General features: G+C 46.5%; 2 protein-coding genes across 2 annotated transcripts in view; both read right to left on the bottom strand.

Annotated features, from left to right (window-relative positions):
* The window catches only part of bin1b (bridging integrator 1b), a 53,916-nt gene extending 40,482 nt beyond the window's left edge, over positions 1 to 13,434 (bottom strand). The window contains exon 1 of the mRNA XM_038998420.1: positions 12,543 to 13,434. Within this exon, the coding sequence (XP_038854348.1) occupies positions 12,543 to 12,635 (93 nt within the window). The 5' untranslated portion in view covers positions 12,636 to 13,434. The remainder of the gene's footprint in view (positions 1 to 12,542) is intronic.
* A 120-nt stretch (positions 13,435 to 13,554) lies between these two features.
* Positions 13,555 to 24,536, bottom strand: LOC120051514 (indian hedgehog B protein-like). The gene is made up of 3 exons (XM_038998421.1): positions 23,510 to 24,536; positions 17,165 to 17,426; positions 13,555 to 14,982 (listed from the first exon to the last, which is right to left on the bottom strand). Exons 1-3 carry the CDS (start codon positions 23,807 to 23,809, stop codon positions 14,261 to 14,263), a joined length of 1,284 nt encoding a protein of 427 aa, XP_038854349.1. The 5' UTR covers positions 23,810 to 24,536; the 3' UTR covers positions 13,555 to 14,260.
* Positions 24,537 to 26,060: the final 1,524 nt, after the last annotated feature.

Here is a 26,060-nt window from a genome sequence, read left to right as displayed (position 1 = left end):
GAAGAGCTGATGACTAGGGGAGCGATAGGGCAATGAAGAGCTGATGACTAGGGGAGCGATAGGGTAATGAAGAGCTGATGACTAGGGGAGCGATAGGGCAATGAAGAGCTGATGACTAGGGGAGCGATAGGGTAATGAAGAGCTGATGACTAGGGGAGCGATAGGGCAATGAAGAGCTGATGACTAGGGGAGCGATAGGGCAATGAAGAGCTGATGACTAGGGGAGCGATAGGGCAATGAAGAGCTGATGACTAGGGGAAATGGATGTACAAATGTAGAGGTTAGAGGGCAGTGAAAGGAAATAGAGTAAAATATGCAAGGTAAAGGAAGAGAAAAAAAGTCCCCTCATCCAGCTGATCCTGGGGCTTAGTTCACTAACACACTGAATGAAGTCTCAGGACCAGAACAACCAATCAATCAGAATAAACCAAATTACAACAGTCAAAACAAAACTACATTACCTATTGGGAAACACAAGCATAAAGCAAAATGCAGTGTTATATGGCCCTAAAATCGACAGTACACCATGGCAAACTATTTGACCATGGTTACTGATCGAACATTTTGAAAAACACAACAATAAAGCCTTGTGTCCTATTTTTTGTATTTGCTTCGTGCTGTTGATGGTAGTTGCACTTGATTCAGCAGCCGTAGCGCCGGGAAGGCAAAGTGTTCCCATTTTTAACCATTTCATGTCTGAAGGTAGAATTCTGCCTAGCAGGCAGGACCAAAGAGTAAATCAAGTGCACCTAAGGTCCAGCACTGGCCAATCAGATAGCTCAGATCACCGTATCTGCAGTTTCCTTGCGCCTCGACTGTAAAAAGAAGCCTCAAACGCACATGAAAGTTGATAATGTGAGATTTTAAACTTTTAAAACCATGACTAGCGAGAGACTCAACGAAAACAGCAAAGAGCTGCAGTTTTTATGAGTAAGTTCGTGTTTAAGTTGTTATTCAGCACTGTCAACACTTTGTTCAACAGGTTTATAAGCCATAAAATGTGCATTTCGTTAAGCTTGCGTTATTATTTGCGGCTTGTCTTTTTTAATATAGAGGAATATTTCACTTTCTCTGGTCATAGGAGTAACATGACTTGGGGCATGAAGCAGAAGTAACATACAGTTTACACTACTTCCGAATTCGCCAGACGAAGTTCCGCCCCATTCATTTTCAATGGGAGCACGCGGAGCAATGCGCAGGGGATTGTGGGAAGGTTAGCGGCGCGAACCCTGCTAGCAGAGCGATAGAAAAAGTTCAGCTCTACTTTATGCAAATTACACGCGGCCACCGCTGTCGTTGAAAAATCAGGTGAGGAGCAGATGTTTGCTTGAAAGTCTTCCCTTCATGAAACATAGTTCCACCTGTTATTTCCGGGCAAACCAAAAAAAGATGGAGGAAAGCCAAATCGTTGCTGTGTCTGAATTTGCAATCCTATAGGATTTCCTAGAGTAGAGAGACAAACTCATAAGGTATGAAGGACAATTGCATAGATGTTTGGTGTTGATGGTGGGTGAAGAGAGATTTGCACAACAATGTTTGTTTGTGCTGCCTGTTAGCTATGAACCTCAAGCAACCTATATCTCAAAACTGTGATCGAAGCCACCATTTGTGAATGTGTTAGGTCAATTCAATTGTGAAATTTGCCCACCAAAGGATAGAAATCACCAGTAACACACATTATAAATGATAAACTAAGAGACAATTTATGCTTGATCCGTAAATGTGGTCGGAGGCGCCATACGGATGGTGTGAGGTCAAATCAAGCGCCGCCTCAAATTTAGTAACAATGCAGATGGCTCCGTATAGCTCCGCATTGACATGATTGGTTGACGGTAGGTGGGGGCGGGAGGTCCTGTATAAACACAAACTGACTTCCTTGTTCCTTGACAACTTCTTTCACAACAGCTCTGTACTGCTCTGCGAAGCGCAAGAAGTATAAATGACCTTCTGCAGAGGCCCTATCACCATAAATGGTGCACAGCCAATGCAGACGTCGGAATGACCATGCAGCACATTTAAGCATGAATTTCCTATGTAATATGCTACCAATTGGATTATGGTTATGGCTCTTTAATTATACTTGTGTCATGGCATTGATGATTATAACTCACTTCCTGTAAAATACATTGGCCTACATGGACATGAATGGGTACATTGGGTAAAGGACATTGTGGCTTTGACTTGCAAACATTGTTGTGCAAATCTATCTCACCATCAACATGTCTGCAATCCTCCTCCATGCCATTGACCTTCTGATTTTGTCTAAAATCATTCTCAGAAAATAAACAAGGTAGAATTACAACGCTCCCCCCAACGCACAACACATTATTTTCCTTTGACATTTTTAATTTGTCCACAAATTGCCAGCTCCTTATTTCCATGTACTGTACCTAGAATCCAAGGGTTGGATTTGCACTAAATTTCATGTCAGGAACATCATGTAGAACATCTTATGGTTAGCCTCATATACATGACCTAGTGCATCAGTTTAAACTGAGAACATATATAGCTAGTTCATCAATATGCAAATGATGTGAGTTTAGCTATTCTCTGCTTCAGATGTGCAATCAATGTGCCCCTTGTCATCATACATGTCCATTAGGCCAGTAATGACATCATACTGTAGACATATGGCTGCATTGGTGATGCATGCCATTATGATACGCAGCCTCCTCTGAACAGTTGATCAAATCAAATTTTATTTGTCACATACACATGGTTAGCAGATGTTAATGCGAGTGTAGCGAAATGCTTGTGCTTCTAGTTCTGACAATGCAGTAATAACCAACAAGTAATCTAACCTAACAATTCCACAACTACTACCTTATACACACAAGTGTAAAGGGATAAAGAATATGTACATAAAGATATATGAATGAGTGATGGTACAGAACGGCATAGGCAAGATGCAGTAGATGGTATAGAGTACAGTATATACATATGAGATGAGTAATGTAGGGTATGTAAACATAAAGTGGCATAGTTTAAAGTGGCTAGTGATACATGTATTACATAAAGATGGCAAGATGCAGTAGATGATATAGAGTACAGTATATACATATGAGATGAGTAATGTAGGGTATGTAAACATTATATTAAGTGGCATTGTTTAAAGTGGCTAGTGGTACATTTTTACATAATTTCCATCAATTCCCATTATTAAAGTGGCTGCAGTTGAGTCAGTATGGTGGCAGCGGCCACTAAATGTTAGTGGTGGCTGTTTAACAGTCTGATGGCCTTGAGATAGAAGCTGTTTTTCAGTCTCTCGGTCCCTGCTTTGATGCACCTGTACTGACCTCGCCTTCTGGATGACAGCGGGGTGAACAGGCAGTGGCTTGGGTGATTGTTGTCCTTGATGATCTTTATGGCCTTCCTGTGACATCGGGTGGTGTAGGTGTCCTGGAGGGCAGGTAGTTTGCCCCCGGTGATGCGTTGTGCAGACCTCACTACCCTCCGGAGAGCCTTGAGGTTGAGGGCGGTGCAGTTGCCGTATCAGGCGGTGATACAGCCCGACAGGATGCTCTCAATTGTGCATCTGTAGAAGTTTGTGAGTGCTTTTGGTGACAAGCCGAATTTCTTCAGCCTCCTGAGGTTGAAGAGGCGCTGCTGCGCCTTCTTCACAACGCTGTCTGTGTGGGTGGACCAATTCAGTTTGTCCGTGATGTGTACACCGAGGAACTTAAAAAACTTTCCACCTTCTCCACTACTGTCCCGTCGATGTGGATAGGGGGGTGCTCCCTCTGCTGTTTCCTGAAGTCCACAATCATCTCCTTTGTTTTGTTGACGTTGAGTGTGAGGTTATTTTCCTGACACCACACTCCGAGGGCCCTCACCTCCTCCCTGTAGGCCGTCTCGTCGTTGTTGGTAATCAAGCCTACCACTGTAGTGTCGTCCGCAAACTTGATGATTGAGTTGGAGGCGTGCATGGCCACGCAGTGATGGGTGAACAGGGAGTACAGGAGAGGGCTCAGAACGCACCCTTGTGGGGCCCCGGTGTTGAGGATCAGCGGGGTGGAGATGTTGTTACCTACCCTCACCACCTGGGGGCGGCCCGTCAGGAAGTCCAGGACCCAGTTGCACAGGGCGGGGTCGAGACCCAGGGTCTCGAGCTTGATGACGAGTTTGGAGGGTACTATGGTGTTAAATGCTGAGCTGTAGTCGATGAACAGCACTCTCACATAGGTATTCCTCTTGTCCAGATGGGTTAGGGCAGTGTGCAGTGTGGTTGCGATTGCGTCGTCTGTGGACCTATTGGGTCGGTAAGCAAATTGGAGTGGGTCTAGGGTGTCAGGTAGGGTGGAGGTGATATGGTCCTTGACTAGTCTCTCAAAGCACTTCATGATGACGGAAGTGAGTGCTACGGGGCGGTAGTCGTTTAGCTCAGTTACCTTAGCTTTCTTGGGAACAGGAACAATGGTGGCCCTCTTGAAGCATGTGGGAACAGCAGACTGGGATAAGGATTGATTGAATATGTCCGTAAACACACCAGCCAGCTGGTCTGCACATGCTCTGAGGACGTGGCTGGGAATGCCGTCTGGGCCTGCAGCCTTGCGAGGGTTAACACGTTTAAATGTTTTACTGACCTCGGCTGCAGTGAAGGAGAGCCCACAGGTTTTGGTAGCGGGCCGTGTCAGTGGCACTGTATTGTCCTCAAAGCGAGCAAAAAAGTTATTTAGTCTGTCTGGGAGCAAGACATCCTGGTCCGCGACGGGTCTGGTTTTCTTTTTGTAATCCGTGATTGACTGTAGACCCTGCCACATACCTCTTGTGTCTGAGCTGTTGAATAGCGACTCTACTTTGTCTCTATACTGGGACTTAGCTTGTTTGATTGCCTTGGAGAGAATAGCTACACTGTTTGTATTCGGTCATGTTTCCGGTCACCTTGCCCTGGTTAAAAGCAGTGGTTCGCGCTTTCAGTTTCACGCGAATGCTGCCATCAATCCACGGTTTCTGGTTTGGGAATGTTTTAATCGTTGCTGTGGGTACGACATCGCCGATGCACTTTCTAATGAACTCGCTCACCGAATCAGCGTATTCGTCAATATTGTTGTTGGACGCAATGCGGAACATATCCCAATCCACGTGATCGAAGCAGTCTTGAAGCGTGGAATCAGATTGGTCGGACCAGCGCTTGAACAGACCTGAGCGAGGGAGCTTGTTGTTTTAGTTTCTGTTTGTAGGCTGGAAGCAACAAAATGGAGTCGTGGTCAGCTTTTCCGAAAGGAGGGCGGGGGAGGGCCTTATATGCGTCGCGGAAGTTAGTATAACAATGATCCAAGGTTTTACCAGCCCTGGTAGCACAATCGATATGCTGATAGAATTTAGGGAGTATTGTTTTCAGATTAGCCTTGTTAAAATCCCCAGCTACGATGAATGCAGCCTCAGGGTGTGTGGTTTCCAGTTTACAAAGAGTCAGATAAAGTTCGTTCAGGGCCATCGATGTGTCTGCTTGGGGGGGAATATATATGGCTGTGATTATAATCGAAGAGAATTCCCTTGGTAGATAATGCGGTCGACATTTGATTGTGAGGAATTCTAGATCAGGTGAACAGAATGACTTGAGTTCCTGTATGTTGTTATGATCACACCACGTCTCGTTAATCATAAGGCATACACCCCCGCCCCTCTTCTTACCAGAAAGATGTTTGTTTCTGTCGGCGCGATGCGTGAAGAAACCAGCTGATGTTGAGATGTGTCTGTAACTTGAAATCTGTGAAGCATTTATTTGGGCTGCAATTTCTGAGGCTGGTAACTAATGAACTTATCCTCTGCAGCAGAGGTAACTCTGGGTCTTCCATTCCTGTGGCGGTCCCCATGAGAGCCAGTTTCATGTTTCATCATAGAGCTGGATGGTTTTTTGCAACTGCACTTGAATAAACTTTTCAAACGCATTGAGGAAAGAAATTACACAAATTAACTTAGGCACACCTGTTAATTGAAATGCATTCCATCCTCATGAAGCTGGTTGAGAGAATGCCAAGAGTGTGTAAAGCTGTCATCAAGGCAAAGGGTGGCTACTTTGAAGAATCTCAAATAGCAAATATATTTTGATTTGTTTAATACTTCTTTGGTTACTACATTATTTGATAGTTTTGATGTCTTCACTATCTTACAATGTAGAAAATAGTAAAAATAAAGAAAAACCCTTGAATAAGTAGGTGTGTCCAAATTTGACTGGTACTGTACCTTGTTATGTCATGCCAATAAAGCAATTTAAAATTGAATTTTGAGAGAAAGAGCTGATAACACTTGAAATGTCTCTTTTTTTAAACCTTTTAGTTCAATATCTACTTTTCAGTTCTAATAGTTTGTTGATGTTTTGCGTCTTCTCACTTTTGTTTACTTCACTTGCTTTGGCAATGTAAACATGTTTCCCATGGCAATAAAGCCCCTTTGAATTTGAAAGAGAGAGAGGAGTGAAATTGTTGTGGACCTGAGGGAGCGTCAGAGCGAGCTCTTTGGCTCGTCATTGTGTCAACAGAGGATGTTGCCAAGGTCACCAGCTAATCTGGTCAGTTGACTCCTCCCACCACACGGCTATAACTAACCCCAGCCACCTGGCTGCCTAATCCTGGCCCAGGACTGGCCCACACGGGACCAGGGGACTTCCCTTCACTTACACCACAGGATCACCACTTCCTGGACATTACAGTTATGGACCAGGTTCCATTTCACTCCCTAGCCTCTTGCCATAGAGCCTGGTTGTGTCCAGTAGGCACAAAACAGGAAAAATAAACAAACTTTTGAAACATCAAGGTACTATCTGAACTTGTTCAATAGGAAACGCTTGTTGCATTTTTTGCTACGGTGTGCCCTATTGAACACTACCCCTGCCCTGACACTTTGGCTTTATCACTGAAGAAGACCGGGACAGTATTGACAGAGCTGAAAAGACTGGGTAGGTATAATCAATCACTGTGTGTCAATGCCGTTGCCTGGTTCTCCCAAAGGCTATGTTGTAGCCGCCGCCATTTTGATTTAGCCTGTCCAATCGTCTCAGATCTGAAAAACCAGAAGAGTAGGGGCAACACCATAGGTGTCAGAAAATGAAAAGGACAGTGGCACTTCCTGATGGCACGGGGCTTTCCTCTCGTCTAGGACACAAGCAACAGTGGCACTTCCTGCACCACAGAATGAATGACAGCGGTGCTTCTTACAGTGAGAAACAGCCTTGTGGGCTGGTTTACTGTAGTGTCTACTGTAGTGGAATAGCAGCCTTGTGGGCTGGTTTACTGTAGTGGTACAGCAGCCTTGGGGCCTGGTCTACTGTAGTGTCTACTGTAGTGGTACAGCAGCCTTGGGGCCTGGTTTACTGTAGTGGTACAGCAGCCTTGGGGCCTGGTTTACTGTAGTGTCTACTGTAGTGGTACAGCAGCCTTGGGGCCTGGTCTACTGTAGTGGTACAGCAGCCTTGGGGCCTGGTTTACTGTAGTGTCTACTGTAGTGGTACAGCAGCCTTGGGGCCTGGTCTACTGTAGTGGTACAGCAGCCTTGGGGCCTGGTCTACTGTAGTGGTACAGCAGCCTTGGGGCCTGGTCTACTGTAGTGTCTACTGTAGTGGTACAGCAGCCTTGGGGCCTGGTCTACTGTAGTGGTACAGCAGCCTTGGGGCCTGGTCTACTGTAGTGGAATAGCAGCCTTGTGGGCTGGTTTATTGTAGTGGTACAGCAGCCTTGGGGCCTGGTCTACTGTAGTGTCTACTGTAGTGGTACAGCAGCCTTGGGGCCTGGTTTACTGTAGTGGTACAGCAGCCTTGGGGCCTGGTTTACTGTAGTGGTACAGCAGCCTTGGGGCCTGGTTTACTGTAGTGGTACAGCAGCCTTGGGGCCTGGTTTACTGTAGTGGTACAGCAGCCTTGGGGCCTGGTTTACTGTAGTGGTACAGCAGCCTTGGGGCCTGGTTTACTGTAGTGGTACAGCAGCCTTGGGGCCTGGTTTACTGTAGTGGTACAGCAGCCTTGGGGCCTGGTCTACTGTAGTGTCTACTGTAGTGGTACAGCAACCTTGGGGCCTGGTTTACAATAGTGGTACAGCAGCCTTGGGGCCTGGTTTACTGTAGTGGTACAGCAGCCTTGGGGCCTGGTTTACTGTAGTGGTACAGCATCCTTGTGGGCTGGTTTACTGTAGTGTCTACTGTAGTGGAATAGCAGCCTCGTGGCCTGGTTTACTGTAGTGGTACAGCAGCCTTGGGGCCTGGTCTACTGTAGTGTCTACTGTAGTGGAATAGCAGCCTCGTGGCCTGGTTTACTGTAGTGGTACAGCAGCCTTGGGGCCTGGTCTACTGTAGTGTCTACTGTAGTGGTACAGCAGCCTTGGGGCCTGGTTTACTGTAGTGGTACAGCAGCCTTGGGGCCTGGTTTACTGTAGTGTCTACTGTAGTGTCTACTGTAGTGGAATAGCAGCCTCGTGGCCTGGTTTACTGTAGTGTCTACTGTAGTGGTACAGCAGCCTTGGGGCCTGGTCTACTGTAGTGTCTACTGTAGTGGTGCAGACAGACGTCTTATCTTCTGTGACTGAGGTTAGCCTGACCCAATGCCATCAACACAACCAGATAACTACCAGATGGTTTGTTTGACCTCAGGGATCCTGTGATACCTTTATACAGCGTCATCACCCCCCATATTTAGCCCATGAAAACTACTGTAAAGTTGCCATCTTGGCCAACTGCCATGCTGTCTAACACCATGCCTCTGAGATCAGAAGTTACAACCTTCTGGTGGAAAGTCTAATGGGTGGGTGCAGCAGGAAGAAACTCTATCCATGACCCCCACCATAAGGAGGACTTGAGTCTTAAAGGGATAGTTTACTTTTTGGCCTGAACCGCTAACTGATACAATCAAGTTCCACTAGAATTGCTGCATTCTCCAAATGCTAAAAACATACTAAAGAACCTACAAATAGTTAGCGTGTCTAGGTATGTTGAAAATAATGTACTCTTTAAAAAAAGAAATGTTTAACAAGAAGTGAACAATCCCGTTAAAAAAGATGAGCAGCAGTCTGTCAGGGGGAGTGCAGTGAGGAAGAGGAAATAGCAGGAAGGGGAGGGGCTGTACAGTAGAAGACTGCCAAGGACTTCAAAGAACTCCGGCAGTGATTAAACACCAGGCATGGGGCCTTACTGTAAGCTGTACAGATAATGAGTCCCGGGAGTACATTTCAGGAGTACATTTCAAGAGTACATTTCAAGAGTACATTTCAAGAGTACATTTCAAGAGTACATTTCAAGAGTACATTTCGTCACAGACTCTTAGCTCGTAGTTGTCGTGAGTTCGGGGTCTCATTCAACACCGTGAGCGAGTCACTACTTCTGTGGTCAGAAGTTCCATACGTTAAGAGGATGGGGAAGTCCCGAGTTCTATTCTTATACGTTCTAGACTGTCTGCAGCACCTGCTGTGGCAAGGTTGAAACTAAAGGTCCTAAAGCAATGGTATCACTATTTCCAGTGATATTCTCCCTCCCGACAACACCTCAAGTACAGACCGGCACATTCTACTCTCCACGTGTCAACCAAGCCCCCCTGAGGTGATGTTCTGACAGAAGATCAAAAGGAAAGTTACACACTCATTTCTCCTTGCTGTGGACTGATTCAACCAACCACCAACCACCAACCAAGCACCGCAAGACTCATCCAGAGTCTGGATGCCGTTCCATATTCCGTAAGGTTGAACTCTATAGCCTCTAGATCTGTCAGTGTGGTATTCACCACAGGAGTTGTTGACAGACCAAACTGGATAGAATGTTTTACTGTAGCTGCCCTGAATCAACCAGTTGACTTCACTGACCGAAGGTTGACATTTTAGTCCCCAGGTCAGAGTGTAACAGCCCGACCCCACGTGACGTGCAAAGACATTATGTCATGCTACTTTCCACCACCAACTACCAGAAGTAACGGAACACACAGAAAAATACACATCACACAGTCTCTCTCTCTCTCCCCCTCACACACCCCATTAGGCCCCTCTCTGGGTCTTAACGAGATTTACCAGGAGCCAAACGGGTTTACTGTGTGCGTGTGTGTGTGTGTGAGAGAGAGAGGGACTGTATGGGACTGTGTGTGATGTATTTTTCTGTGTACGCTCTCTCCCCTTCCCCCTCTCTCTCAACCCCATCTCACACCTCTCCTTCCCCAACTCTGTTTCTCCCTCTCTCCTCCCCTTTCTCTCCTTCCCCCATCTCCCCTCTACTATATCTCTCTCCTTTCCCAGTAGAGAGGAATCCCCGCTCCAGTGCCAGACACACTCCATTAGGCCTCTCTGGGTCTTAAGAGAGAGATTTACCAGGAGCCAAACAGGTTTACTGTGTGTGTGTGTGCTGCAGAAGTGTATCTTGTGTGTGTGTGTAAAGGTGTGTTCCTCTCCGTCTGCTCTACTAGGCGTTGACAGAGGCCTGAGACATGCCTGCTGCTGCTGACCGGTGTTCAATTTCAGCCCCCAAAAATACCCCCTCAGGCCTGACTGGGATGCCAGTGCCAACCACCACCCACACACACCCCCCTATCTCACACACACACACACACTAGATGGAGGCCTTGTGAGCTATTGCTATTCATAGACACCCCCCAGTCCAGCAGAGAGGTTTTCAGGGCATGGACAGGTGTGCAGGCAGAGCTGTGGTGGAGGGAGGGGGGCAAGCTTTGAGCTTCAGGGACATGAGGGTGGGGTCTGGGCTCTGGGAGGTTTTGTCACTACGTGAATAGCATAGGGTCATAACTGGGGTGGCAGAGGTCAGTGTATTCAAAGTGCAGGGGGTGTCGGACTCCTGAATGAGACAGGGGTGGCTGTCAGGTTTCAAAAGGGCACCACCCCCACATGACCAATCAGACATATCCGGGTTTCCCAGGAGGAATTCTCCTATCATGCTTTACTGCATGGGTCATTATTGGGCTGCTCGTTGTGTCTACCCTCAGAGGGCGCAGGCTGGCATGACATCACTATGACAACCACGATGGGCACCCAGTGACAGCGTCCTCTAGATTTCTCCGCTCCGTCCACTGGTGAAACTTTAGCTCAGTCACTAGGGAGGGGTTAACCAAAAACTACAAAGTGGAATCTAAATGTGACCACCAGCCATGCAGACAGAGTTACTGGTCAGAGAAGACAGCTGGTGGCAGGGTGAAGGGGTAAGACAGAGGGGGGAAATACATTTCTGTCTTTCTCTAATAGCTGAGCGATGGATGAGACTTGAAAGTATGGTAACACAAGAATAGTGGCTATGATGTTGAGGAGTGAGATGGTTAATGAGGGTGGGGACAGAAACATATTAAAGTTTTTCAGGTGAGGGTGACAAGGAAGTGATTCAAACGTTGCTGCCCCTCTTCAGAAGCGTCAACTCAGACCGAGCTCAGTCCGGGAGAACTCATTCCCTATAATAAAACTCCTTTTACTTTTTTGTTTACGTTTCAAGTTATCGATTTCAATCTCCTGAAATAGCTCTACTGCTGACTTGGGGATGAACGTTAATGCCAGAAGACTCCGGGTCAAAGGTCAAACCAGGAGAGTTGGCAAGCACTCTCTCAAACACACGTATGTACTGTATGTATACACATTATCAGACGGACAAACGAACACTGAAGAAAGCCAAGTCACACTCAGCCAGTCTTTTTCCACCCCCCTCCCCATCCTAGGGGCCAAGCATCTATCCATAGATTGTCATTCCAAGCCAAACAGACAGGAGTGGGATTACCATTCCTATAATGAGGACATGACAGGAAGGGACCATGTGGATTTGTAGACAAGCCTGTACTCCAACGGAAACCGAGGTGTCCCACTGTGGTAAACTAGAGCTGAAGAGAAGACGAGGCTAGGTCTGTCTGCTCCATGGCTTATTTCCCCCCTTGCAGTTGACTGAGCTTCCTGTTGTATGCCAGAGTCTGGTGTTGTTATGGTCGTTAATGCCCAAGGGTTTAGGCAAAGAGTCACCCGACTAGACAACATTTCCTGCCTGCTTCACTTGGGAGAAGTTCAGCTTTAGAAAGCAGAAAGTCTCGTTAAATGTTATTCTGACACTATCATGTAATTACTCATAATTAATAATCGTGCTCACAATTTCAAAGTTCACTCAGTGACGACATTTCCAGGACTAGACACAAAAGTTTTTTTTTAAACTGGTCAAATAAAACAGCAATTTTAGCAATACCCTACACTTCGCTGCGAGCACTAGATAGGCTAGTTTACATTGTATCATCATACTGTAACAGTGTACAATGTAACACATGCATTGTAAGAAAGTAGTTATTTGGACAGAACAAAGACAACCGGTTAGAAAAATAAGCATGCGTGTGGCTGCAATTTAATTTGTCAGCGCATTCGGCTCTTCCTGCAATAACCCAACCCCCTGCTGCCTGTCAAAACGAACGGGTTGGATTCACAAATGAGGCCGAGAACGCAAATAGAAATAGCGGAGTGGGCTTGACATTTAGATGGAAAGCTGGGTGTAGAACTGGACAGCCACAGTACCCAGTTGAATGCACTCTGTGCGGTTTCAATTGAGAAAAAAACGTAGTGTGAAAGTGGGTAACAGTTCACGTCTGTCTACCTGCTTACCTTTTCTTGCGCCCTGCTAAGTCTTTTCTGCATGTTGGTGGCCAGTTTCCCAGTGTTGATCCCTTTCCCCGTTTTTCCCTGCTCCTCAGCCATTTTACCGTTCTTCACTGCTCCGAATCCCCAATAAACAGCTATGCGATGTAAACTGGTGTGCGGAAAGAAAAGGACAGAAGCGGATGCGAGGGACTCCCCAGGACTCGGTGCTGCGTAAAAGCCCTCGATAACGGTGTGGGTAGCGCGTAATTGTAATCCCGATGACTGTTTCTTAAAGGTGCAACACGTGATCTAATCAACTCAGGTAGTTTAACAACATAGTCCCACGTGTAAAAACAAAGAAAAAAGTAACTTTTTGGCGCTGCAAGAAGCGAATTGATGCAGCAAAGATCCGAAAATCGTCCTTCTTGCTCGTCAGTCAATTGATGAGCCTTTGGCCCGTTATGGAGCGATTAAATTTCCCCTCTGCTCGTCCATCCTCTTAAAGGCATAGTAGTCAACACTTATTAGCCGACTCGCCAACTGTTATGGATGCAACTGGTGTGTGGGAGTTGCTGCTGCGAATAGACTTCTACTTTATCATTTCATTGAATCATATGAAGTATTTTTAACAGTCTACCATCTATGATTTAAAACAGTTATATAATCTGAGAGAAAGTAGGCCATCTGTAGGCTACATTTTGTTACATGTCATTGTGGCCACAAAATGTAATCGTTAACATATTTGTATTCTGCATCTTGGTTTGAATGGGATTCGCCGATGCAGTGTAGTTAAATTGAGATCATAGAAGCGTATTATCACGTGGAATTCTCTATCACCCTCGTACCGTATCATTGTCTACCAGTAGATGGCAGTAAGAGAAAGCTGTGCCAAGACTTAAGAAACAACCATCTTAAATGCTTTCTGAAGCCTTGATATAACTTTTATGGCTTCAGTCTTTAAAGTTGTTGCTTGGGTCCATATCTACAGCAAAGATAGTTACAATGTTGCGATTTCTAATAGGCAACAAAACCAGGAGCATTTCCATAATATTTAATTTCAAAAATAAATCTTTAAATATCTCATTATACATAATATTAAAATCATAAATATTTCAGACATCGCTTTAATAAAATACAGTAAATGTTGCCTTAAAATATCATACCTCTAGATATGTTCTATTCATGAAGCCTATACTTTCCTTCAGTTGCCAAGCTGCGACACCAGTTGTGTCGTGTTACGGACATCTTACTATGAAGCAATCAAAAAAGATTTAATAAAGAAAATGCTTTAGATTTTCTTCATAATGGTAGCTTGATTTCAATGACACACTTCTCAATGTTAAATAAAACAAACTCTCTCCCCTTTAGAAACTATGGTCTCACGCACAGACACGACAAGGTCCACCTGCCCCATCTGTGTGAAGAGGACACACCCATTTGTATTTTTTCCTCAGGGGTCACAATGATTTGTATATTATGGTGTGAGAGAACACATATTGTCTGTCTGTCCAGATTCATTCATGGCTCAATCTCCTCTCTCCAATGAAATAGGCGTGGTCAGTCGTCAAGCCCCACCCTTTTCCTAAGAGTCCGCCCTCTGCATCAGTGTGCTAGACTTGAGAACAAGGTAAGCCCCGCCCTTTTATAGTCAGGTCCAATGGGGCATCAGTCCAGTGGGTCATCTGGTCTGTATATCTCCCAACCAAGCCAGTTACATTACTTCCTCTTCCCCATCTAAAGTCTCACCTCCCTGGGTCAGCCAGTCCCCAGGGATGGAAGTGTCCAGAGTCCAGCAGCAGACTACCTATCCAGTACAGTAACTGGGAGTACCAGTGAACCCCGGTGTCTCCAAAATGTCCGCCAGCGGAGCCAGTCCAACGGTGCAGCAGGCGGAGCGGGGCGAAGGCCCAGTGGGCGAGGTCATGCCCGTCCACCACCGCGTAGCACGATGCCACAATGCCGTTCACCGATAGCGTCCCATGGCGGGTGAGGGGCGCAAACACGCCCTTGTCCTCCTGCACACTCACCCGGGAGATGCGCGAGAGATGCCCCACACCTTTTCTCCCCTCCTCCCCCTTTCCAACCCCCTCCCCAGACACTGTGGTTAGCACACACTGTCCCGGCCGCGCGTCGCTGGCGTATACCGTCCTCATACTACCAGGAGTTGGCTCCGCCCCTTCAGAGCAGTTTCCCTTGGATACAAACAGCAGGTGGGCAGCGGTGAGTGACAGGCTAACCCCGCCTTCTGTCCCAATGGTGTAGAATTCCTTCCGGGTTGCGGGGTCGCGGTCCAGGAAGGTGAGGACCTCGCTGTAAACGAGCTCTCCGCTGCCGTCGCTCCCTGAAGAGGCGAGGACTCGCTCACCCGGCTGCAGGTCCTGGATCAACCTTTGACCCCCGTCCTCTAGGGTCACCCACGCCCCTCCCGGAAAACACCCCCCTGATTTAGCGGCAACGGAGTGCTCTGAGAGAGAGAGAGAGAGAGAGAGAGAGAGAGAGAGAGAGAGAGAGAGAGAGAGAGAGAGAGAGAGATTGTGAAACAATGCATTCTGTGAGGTGGGTAGGTACACAGTAAGTCTACGCATAGCAAATATATTCCACCCTTTAAATAAATATTAGCGTCTTTATTTCTGTCTACTCCACAGAAAAGAACAAAAGCTTGCTGAAATATTAAAGCATCTGTTTGTGTGTGTGTGTGTGTGTGTGCTTCCATCCCTCAGTTTGTGTGTGTGTAAGTCTGTGTTCATTTGTGTTTTAAGGTGCTGAACTTGATGTGGTACGTTGGGACTGTCTCAAGTCTATCTACACAAATATTTGGGCAAGGTAGGACCAAGGCCAGGTCCAGCCAAGTGATCGGAGAAACAGGAAGTGGAGGTTAATCATCTGTGGACCGAGACTCCGCCCACTGCACCAACATAACCTCAAACTCCACATCATCTCCAATGAATGGTGTAACATGCCATGTACTTGGTTGTTCAGGGGTGAAGTTTCCTCTAGGCACAGGTCTAGGATCAGCTTCCGTTCCCCCAATCATAAGCTCCATTAGTGGGGAAAATACAAAACTGACCCAAGATCAGCATCTAGGGGCACCTTCTTGGTAAATCATTCTTCTTCTTCTTTGTTCATCTTTCCAGTCCTGAATTTAGTAGGGGTGTGGTTGGGTAGCGCTCCCTTGTGAGCTCTTTGTATTGGTGTCAGTTTTTGGGTCCCCCACTCAGTTTTATTTTACCTTTATTTAACTAGGCAAGTCAGTTATGAACAAATACTTATTTTCAATGACGGCCTAGGAACAGCCTTGTTCAGGGGCAGAACCACAGATTTTTACCTTGTCAGCTCAGGGATTCGATCTTGCAACCTTTCGGTTACCAGTCCAACGCTCTAACCGCTAGGCTACCTATCGTCCCGCCCCTCAGTAAGTGTTAGAATGGAGTTTCAAGGAAGCCTTGGTATTATGATGTCACTTGTATCAGCAGATGAGACTTCTTGGTCTACGAAGAGATGTCTTTCTTGAGTGGTTTTTCTTTTTCACAGTTTGAGGTTTCAGTTGAAAAAATAAAAAAATGGCGCCCGGTGCCGTCTTCTGATCAAGTCAAGGACTGGTGACTCGCAACCCGATCTGGGTAGGAAAGACAGAAGGAACAGAGGAAAAATAAATAAAGAGAGGACAGAGGGAAAATAAATAAAGAGAGGACAGAGGGAAAAGATCATTTCAGGCACCACGTAGTACAAGAGAAGACGGTTTGATCTGTCTCTGCTCTGTTTTGCTCTATTCTGTGTTCTATACCGTTCCCCTGACAACCAAATCAGTCCTGAACAAGGGCCATCGCTTAGCTACACTACTAACGTCTGTGGCTTTATCAATGAGGCTACATTAATGGGAGGAAGAAGAAGCAGAAGAGAGACAAAGTAAACTGAAGCAACCCTGCGTACCAACATATTGCCACAGCATAGCATGCCAGTAACATAAGGGAATCATTTCTAGCAAAAGGGGGGTTGTGAGTGAGTGACCACATAAAGTTGCAGTAGCTACCTCTTCCTTAATGGTGAGTCACTCTACTGATCTAAATGTAAGCTTTAAGCAACAATGGACAGGCCAGGTCATAGATGGGTCAAGAGACAGTTGCGGTGAAGAGGGTTAGAAGGGGTTAGGGAAGAAGCTGAGAAGTCAGTCAGTCACCCAAAGCAGCTGTATGTCCCTCTAGCTGTGACCCCCCCCCCCAAAAAGCAGGCGTCCGTTTTGATTTGATCCATAGTGACGAGGTGGCCACTGTTGAAGGGCGTCTTCAAGTGGTTCAGTGTTATGTTTAGTAAGGAATGTAGAGGTGATGCTGTCCCTCCTCTGCTAAGTGTCCAATGTGTGTCCAGTTAAGGTGAAGGCAGTCAAAAACCCTCTCAAATCATTCACTGTGTATCAAATCATTCACTATCCATATTTTCACTAGTATCACGTACCGAGAAAGAGTGAGAGGTTGTTTCTCATTAGTGGCAGTTAGGTGAAACAGACGTCCATGCACAGTGAGTTACTGCTACATCCTCCTCTCTCCTTCCTCCGGTCTCTCTCTGATGCTTGTTCAATCTCCCTTTCGCTCTCCCCTTCAGCCCTCTTTCCCTCCCCTCCTTCCTGCCCCTCTCTCTCCGTCTCTCACCCGACTTCACGCTGCAGTGCACGTGGGCCTTGGACTCGTAGTAGACCCAGTCGAAGCCGGCCTCAACTGCCAGTCGAGCCAACATGGCGTACTTGTTGCGGTCGCGGTCAGAGGTCGTGATGTCGACCGCCCGTCCCTCGTAGTGGAGCGACTCCTCAGAATGGTGGCCGTCCTCGTCCCAGCCCTCTGTGACCCGGAGGCGCACCCCCGGCCACAGGTTCATCACCGAGATGGCCAGAGAGTTCAGCTTGTCCTTGCAGCGCTGCCCGGGGAGGGTAAAGGGTTAAGGGTCCGGGGAGGGAGGAGAGGGAGGAAGGAAGGGGAGGGAGGCAAGAGAGACAGGGGTGTTAGAGATGTGGGGTGATACTACATGCGTCAGTGTGTAATCCAAAGTGCATTTATGACAGTTCTTGGACTTAAAATGGCTGAAAGAATGATTACACATCCATCTCAATGTAGTCCATAGCTCTTTCTCAATGGTCTTTCCTTGATTCCTCATGTCTTCTTTTCTCACCTCCTGCTCAAAAGGCATTGGAGGAGAAGATCAAAAAGTCCAGACACAAGCATTCGAGGACAGCCAATTGAGAAAGAACCCTGGTCCTATAGCTATTCATCAGGCATCCACCCCATCCAACCAATGTAGAAGCCTGGGGCTGTTCAACAAACCAGCCACCCCGCCACAGAAGGCCCCCCCCCCTGCATCTGGGCAGCAGACAATGCCCCCCTACAGTCTCATCAGCCTGGGTGTTTGCTCTCTGTGGCGAGAGAGGAGGCTGAGAGTCTAAGTTAGGGACAGGAGAAAGGGTGGAGAGGTAGGTGGGATAGGGTGGAGTGGTAGGTTGGGGTGAGGTATTGGGGTAGAGGGGTGGTGTGAAGTTACAGGGTATTGGACAGGAGGATAGAGGGAGACGTGGGTATGAACAGCCCGCCAATGCAGCTCTCCCCAAACTTGGGTCTGGTGAGGGTGAGCAAATAGAGGGTGAGAGGTCCTATTGAGGACCCTGAGGGTGTTGGACGTTCCCTAGTCACACACACGCCAAGCACACACACACACCAAGCACACCACACACACACACACACACACACACACTTGCCCTCAGATCACCTAAAGCTTAATTTCTCATTATTTTTGTCACCATCTCATTCACAATAGGATACATGACACTACTTTATTGTGATAACTGTGAAAACACAGAGCAGGGGTATTAAAATCTCATCCTATACGAGGTCCGGACTACTGCTGGTTCTCTCTTCTACCTGATAATGAATTGCACTCACCTGGTGTCCCAGGTCTAAATCATTCCCTGATTAGAGGGGAAGAATGGAGAAAAAAGCATCAGAACTGGCTTGGAGGTCCAGATTACAATTTGAGGGACATGTAGACAGTGTGACATATAGCTTGTGCAGACTGAAAGGGTGGGTTAGGTCACAAGTTTCCCTAAGCCGGTGATATACACAGGCATTTACTGTTTCACCCTGTGTATATTTCTGTTCAGAACACATACAGTGTACATGTCTGGTAGGTGTATTATATATATATACACACACACATATACACAGTGGTATGTGTATTATATATATATACACACATATAAACTGAGTGTACAAAACATTAGGAACACCTATATGTACACAGCGAATTTGGAAGGTATTCAGCCCCTTGACTTTATCCACATTTTGTTACGTTACAGCCTTATTCTAAAATGGATTTGACATTTTTTTCCCTCATTGATCTACACACAATACCCTATAAAACAGAAATACCTTATTGACATAAGTATTCACTCTCTTTGCTATGAGTTGAGCTCAGGTGTATCCGTTTTCCATTGATCATCCTTGAGATGTTTCTACAACTTGATTGGAGTCCCCCTGTGGTAAATTCAATTGATTGGACATGATTTGGAAAGACACACACCTGTCTATATAAGGTCCCACAGTTAACAGTGCACGTCAGAGCAAAAACCAAGCTATGAGTTCGAAGGAATTCTCCGTAGTGCTCCGAGACAGGATTGTGTTGAGGCACAGATCTGGTGAAGGGTACCAAAATATTTCTGCAGCGTTGAAGGTACAAAAGAACACAGTGGCCTCCATCATTCTTAAATTGAAGAATTTTGGAACCACCAAGACTCTTCCTTGAGCTGGCTGCCCAGCCAAACTGAGCAATCGGGGGAGAAGGGGCTTGGTCAGGGAGGTGACCAAGAACCCGATGGTCATTCTGACAGAGCTCCAGAGTTCCTCTGTGGAGATGGGAGAACCTTCCATAAGGACAACCATCTCTGCAGCACTCCACCAATCAGGCCTTTATGGTAGAGTGGCAAGATGGAAGCCACTCCTCAGCCCGCTTAGAGTTTGCCAAAAGACACCTAAAGATGTTCAGACCATCAGAAACAAGATTCTCTGGTCTGATGAAACCAAGATTGAACCCAAGCGCATTGTCTGGGAGAAACCTGGCACCATCCCTACGGTGAAGCATGCTCATAGCAGCATCATGCTGTGGGGATGTTTTTCAGCGGCAGGGACTGGGAGACTAGTCAGGATTGAGGGAAAGATGAACAGAGCAAAGTACAGAGAGATCCTTGATGAAAACCTGCTCCAGAGTGCTCAGGACCTCAGACTGGGGTGAAGGTTCCCCTTCCAACAGGACAACGACCCTAAGCACACAGCCAAGACAACGCAAGGGTGTCTTCGGGACAAGTCTCTGAATGTCCTTGAGTGGCCCAGCCAGAGCCAGGACATGAACTCGTTGTAACATCTCCCGAGAGACCTGAAAATAGCTGTGCAGCGACGCTCCCCATCTAACCTAACAGAGCTTGAGAGGATCTGCAGAGAAGAATGGGAGAAACTCCACAAATACAGGTGTGCCAAGCTTGTAGTGTCATACCCAAGAAGACTCAAGGCTGTAATCGCTGCCAAAGGTGCTTCAACAAAGTACTGAGTAAAGGGTCTGAATACTTATGAAAATGTGATATTTCTGTTTATTTTTATAAATTAGCTTTGTCATTATGTGGTATTGTGTGTAGATTAATGAGGAAAAAACTGTTTGATCAATTTTAGAATAAGGCTGTAATGTAACAAAATGTGGAAAAAGTCACCGGGGTCTGAATACTTTCCGAATGCACTGTATACACTACCGTTCAAAAGTTTGGGGTCACATAGAAATGTCCTTGTTTTTGAAAGAAAAGCTAATTTTTTGTCCATTAAAATAACATCAAATTGATCAGAAATACAGTGTAGACATTGTTAATGTTGTAAATGAGTATTGTAGCTGGAAACGGCTGATTTTTAATGGAATATCTACATAGGCATACAGAGGCCCATTATCAGCAACCATCACTTCTGTGTTCCAATGGCACTTTGTGTTAGCTAATCCAAGTTTATCATTTTAAAAGGCTAATTGATCATTAGAAAACCCTTTTGCAATTATGTTAGGACAGCTGACAATTGTTGTCCTGATTAAAGAAGCAAAATAACTGGCCTTCTTTAGACTAGTTGAGTATCTGGAGCATCAGCATTTGTAGGTTCGATAACAGGCTCAAAATGGCCAAAAACAAAGAACTTTCTTCTGAAACTCATCCGTCTATTCTTGTTCTGAGAAATGAAGGCTATTCCATGCGAGAAATTGCCAAGACACTGAACATCTCGTACAACGCTGTGTACTACTCCCTTCACAGAACATTGCAAACTGGCTCTAACCAGAATAGAAAGAGTGGGGGGCCCCGGTACACAACTGAGCAAGAGGACAAGTACATGAGAGTGTCTAGTTTGAGAAACAGACGCCTCACATGTCCTCAACTGGCAGCTTCATTAAATAGTACCCACAAAACACCAGTCTCAACATCAACAGTGAAGAAGCGACTCCGGGACGCTGGCCTTCTAGGCAGAGTTCCTCTGTCCATTGTCTGTGTTCTTTTGCCCATCTTAATCTTTTATTTTTATTGGCCAGTCTGAGATAGGGCTTTTTCTTTGCAATTCTGCCTAGAAGGCCAGCATCCCGGAGTCGCCTCTTCACTGTTGACGTTGAGACTGGTGTTTTGCAGGTACTATTTAATGAAGCTGACAGTTGAGGACTTGTGAGGTGTCTGTTTCTCAAACTAAACACTCCAATGTACTTGTCCTCTTGCTCAGTTGTGCACCAGGGTATACACATACATACCACACTGAGTGTATAAAACATTAGAAACACCTTCCTAATATTGAGTTTCCCCCCTTTTGCCCTCAGAACAGCCTCAATTTATCAGGCATGGACTCAACAAGGTGTCGAACGAACTGAAGCAGGGATGCTGGCCCATGTTGACTCCAATGCTTCCTTCAGTTGTGTCAAGTTGGCTGGTGGACCACTCTTGATACACACTGGAAGCTGTTGAGCTTTGCAGTTTTGGTATGTAAAGGTATGTAAATCTTTTGTCTTGCCCATTCACCTTCTGAATTTCACACATACACAATCCATGTCTCAAGGCTTAAAAATCGTTATTTAACCTGTCTCCTCCCTTCATCAACACTGATTGAAGTGGATTTAACAAGTGACACTAATTAGTGATCATAGCTTTGGCCTGGATTCACCTAGTCAGTCTGTCAAGGAAGCAGCAGGTGTTCATAATGTTTTGTACACTCAGTGTATGTTTTCTACCGCATGATTTCTATTAAGAGGAGACATAGACAGAGGCACTGCCACTCTAGGCCAACTGCACAGCTAAACTCGGGCTAGATTGGTAGTGGCCCCTATAGGTTACAATAATATTTCGACACTATGCGTCTTTTACGTGTTGCATTTGGATAGGCTTAGGCTATTAGTTTGGCCAATGTTGTATTTCAAAATCTATGTATGGTGTTCTAACTTATTTTTCCATGTCGGTCCTCTCAGGTTCACCGGGATAAGAATAGCTCATTGCAGAGTCGCAATAGATGCCTTTTCACAGAGTGGTGTGGATTTTAACATCTATTTTTTTCTCTGCGGTCGCAGACACGAACTCGAGTCCATAAATCAGTCGATTAATTTTGTTGGTTTTACTTTCAAGGTACAGATCGACGGGGTTTCTGTAGGCGCGGTTTCGCACTGACCACGAGCTACACAAACATTCGATGTCGAGTTGACAACACGTGCCTGTGCAGTGTGCACACCTATGGCTTCAGCCGCTGAACAGTCACGTCTGTATGAGCGCTCCAGTGCCACTCGCGGGCAGGCAAGTCACCACCGCTGATTTAAAAATAAGAGGCGAAAAAATGTGTATAATTAAGGCTTGAATGCATGTGAAGTGTACTATTTTTGCACATGTGTGCTTAAAAAACAAACAGAAAAATAACACAAAATGGTGAAAAACAAACAGGAGGTTGTCTTCTGTGGCAGGCGGCGGCGGTCGCGCTCGGAGCACATAAATTGTGCGCAGGTCAAGTTAAACGCGTAGCCCTGTGTGTTTGTGTGCGCTTGGAGCGAGGTGACAGCTAAAAACCGAGTGAGATCGGGCACTCTATTTCCACGTGGGGGACATAAATGCTCGCCTTTCAGAGGAAGCCCGTGGTCACAAGAGGCAGATATAAATACTTTATTCCTAGGGAATGGAAGTCAAATAAATTCCACTCTCGGAACCACATCAATGAGCGGTCGTAAAAAGTCTGACAGTCCAAAAGGCGACCGTTAACTCTGGCCAGTCAGGCTTAAACGAACTGTAAACATTTGCATATGCACCGAGTCAGGCTCTGACCAAGTAGGCCGATTGGGTGTTTTTCCCCCAAAATTATGTAAAAACAGAGGACATAGTGTTTTAATTACATGCTTCCACTATTCCGTACTTTTATAGAAGGGGTTGCGTTATAGGGTTTGTTGCAGCTGCTCAGCTTTACGCATGCGGCAGCCCCAATTTCAATGAACTCCAAATATCTCATGTGATGCTATTTCAGCTCTGGACGAAAAATGTTGGAACCAACCATCAGACCAGTTATTGGAGCCGCCAGTCCAACTTTTACTGATGTCCTGCGGGTGACCTGATGAGGGACAGACTGGCAAACCTCTCCATATCCCAATAACATTCTGAGTCACCCTCCATATCTATCATGTTGCCAACAATACGCTCTTTGGATTGCGTGACTCAAGCACGTTGTGCAAATACGCACTCTGTAATCAGTGCTGTGCACTGCTCCTGGCCAGGAAACCAAAGTCAATAACACGGCATCGATAAGACAGGTCCACGGGTTTAAAGGCTGAGCAAAGTACAATAGGTAGGCTTTAGGCAGCTACCCAATCCCACATACAAGTGTCCCAAGTGCAGATATGCGTTTGACATGGCCAATGAAACATATCACAGTAGGGCTTTACGAATCTAGTCTATCCAGGGTATAGGCTAGTCTTACCTGTGTCATCATCCGGTCTGCACCTGTGTTCTCTTCATCTTTAAAGATGACGTCAGGGTTATAGTTCGGGGTCAGCTCTTTGAAGCGCTCCGAGTTCCGTGTTATTTTCCCCTCATATCGACCACTCGCACCTAGTGTCTTCTCGGCTACGTTAGGGCTGAACTGCTTGTAGGCAAGTGGCGCAAGCTTCCTCGGTGACCTCCTCTTGCCATATCCCCTTCCTGGCCCGCAGCCCTCGCTGACCTGCGAGAGAATCACTGCGCACCCGGCGAGGCACACCACGAGCCTGGGGAGTAGCATTCCACTCACCCACGCCAACGGACACCCCAAAAGGAGGTGACAGAAAAAATGTCACTGATCAATTTAAAACACCTCCTCCCCCTGGTCGCTGCTTATCTCTTTTCACAGGGTACAAGAGGGGGAGGAGGACAGGACAGTTACAAATTAATCACCAAGTCCCCAAAACTCGCCATATCCCGGCGCGCAAAAAGACGCTGCGCTACTGGAGATGTTGTACCGCGCCGGCGTCTTTTAAAACCCCAGGCAAGATCCCCTATAATAAAGTACCGGTGCGTTCAGCTGCTCTTCTCACGGTGAACGTCTCGTCTCCCAGTCCAAGCGGAGACACGCGCATAAATAGGGAAAAATCGTTTATCTTGGCAGACAGGTTCAAAGCTGTTCCCTAGCTGTGAGAAACTTCCCTCAGTCAGACAGGCCCCGGTGCGCAGACTGACTGGGCTTTTTGGGTAGCGGTCAAAGGGTGTCCCCGCAGCGGTTTTCCTGCCACTCGGCTTGGCTCTCAATGCGTGGCCTGTGGTGCAAGACTCTCAGCTCAACTGGAAATGGAAGAGTTCCGAAAGATCAGATGCCGTGGAGGAGACCGCGCCCTGCCAGTCCTGCCCTCTGTCCCGTCCCAGCCTACCTCTCCTCCCATCTGGTCAGCCCGGCCGAGATATTTCACTTTATTGCCCACACGCTCGGCTCTTTCTGCTCAACGCCACTGTGCTAGACAAACACCAGCCTACAGCCGTCTAGACTCGCGCACACACCGATACTGTCCTTTGGACCCGTGTGATTATCTTGAACTCATAACCTGGTGAAAGACACTCCTTCCCCCCCCAGAATAGTGTTAATGCGAACAGAATTTAATCGCCCTCAGTAAGAAGCGCGGTAATTGCCGCATGTATGTCCGATTTTACCAAGGGCGACAGTCAGAACATCCAAAACCCGTCAACGACTCCTGTACCCCCACTGTGGTCACCCCTTTGCTGCTATAACAGCCTCCACTCTTCTGGGAGGGCTTTCTACTAGATGCTGGAACATTGCTGCGGGGATTTGCTTCCATTCAGCCACAAGAGCATTAGTGAGGCCAGGCACTGATGTTAGGTGATTAGACCCGGCTCGCAGTCAGCGTTCCAATTCATCCCAAAGGTGTTCGATGGGGTTGAGGTCAGGGCTCTGTGCAGGCCAGTCAAGTTCTTCCACACCAACCTCGACAAACCATTTCTGTATGAACCTCTTTGTGCACAGGGGCATTGTCATACTGAAACAGGAAAGGGCCTTCCCCAAACTGTTGCCACAAAGTTGGAAGCACATAATGGTCTAGAATGTCATTGTATGCTGTAGGGTTAAGATTTCCCTTCACTGGAACTAAGGGGCCTAGCCCGAACCATGAAAAACAGCTCCAGACCATTATTCCTCCTCCACCAAACATTACAGTTAGCGCTATGCATTCGGTTGCTTCCAGAGGCAGTTTAGAACTCGGTGGTGAGCGTTGCAAATGAGGACAGACGATTTTTACAGCCTACGCGCTTCAGCGGTCCTGTTCTGTGAGCAGCCACTTCCGGGCTGAGCTGTTGTTACTCCTAGACATTCTCACTTCACAATAACAGCACTTACAGTTGACCGGGGCAGCTCTAGCAGGGCAGAAATTTGACAAACTGATTTGTTGGAAAGGTGGCATCCTATGACGGTGCCACGTTGAAAGTCACTGAGTTCTTCAGGAAGGCCATTCTACTGCCAATGTTTGTCTATGGAGATTGCATAGCTGTGTGCTCGATTTCATACCTCCATCAGCAACGGTTGTGGCTGAAATAGCCAAATCCACTAATTTGAAGGGGTGTCCACATACACTGTAACATCCATCTGAGACAATGTGCACTCTTATGTCAGGCATTTAAAACATTTAGTGTCTCCTCTGTAGAGCGACCGACACCTTATTCAAAATGGGATAAATTGATTAGAGGTCGACCGATTAATCGGAATGGCCGATTAATCGGGGCCGATTTCAAGTTTTCTTAACAATCGGAAATCGGTATTTTTGGGCGGCGATTTGCCGATTTTAATTATTATTATTTTTTTAAACACCTTTATTTAATCTTTATTTAACTAGGCAAGTCAGTTAAGAACACATTCTTGTTTTCAATGACGGCCTAGGAACGGCAGAACGATTTTTAACCTTGTCAGCTCGGGGGATCCAATCTTGCATTGATTACATTGCACTCCACGAGGAGCCTGCCTGTTAGCGAATGCAGTAAGCTAAGGTAAGTTG

This window comes from Salvelinus namaycush, chromosome 7, assembly GCF_016432855.1.
Source record: "Salvelinus namaycush isolate Seneca chromosome 7, SaNama_1.0, whole genome shotgun sequence".
NCBI lineage: Eukaryota > Metazoa > Chordata > Actinopteri > Salmoniformes > Salmonidae > Salvelinus > Salvelinus namaycush.
Note: the sequence above shows the minus strand (reverse complement) of the source record. Positions and strands in the feature narration are given on the sequence as shown.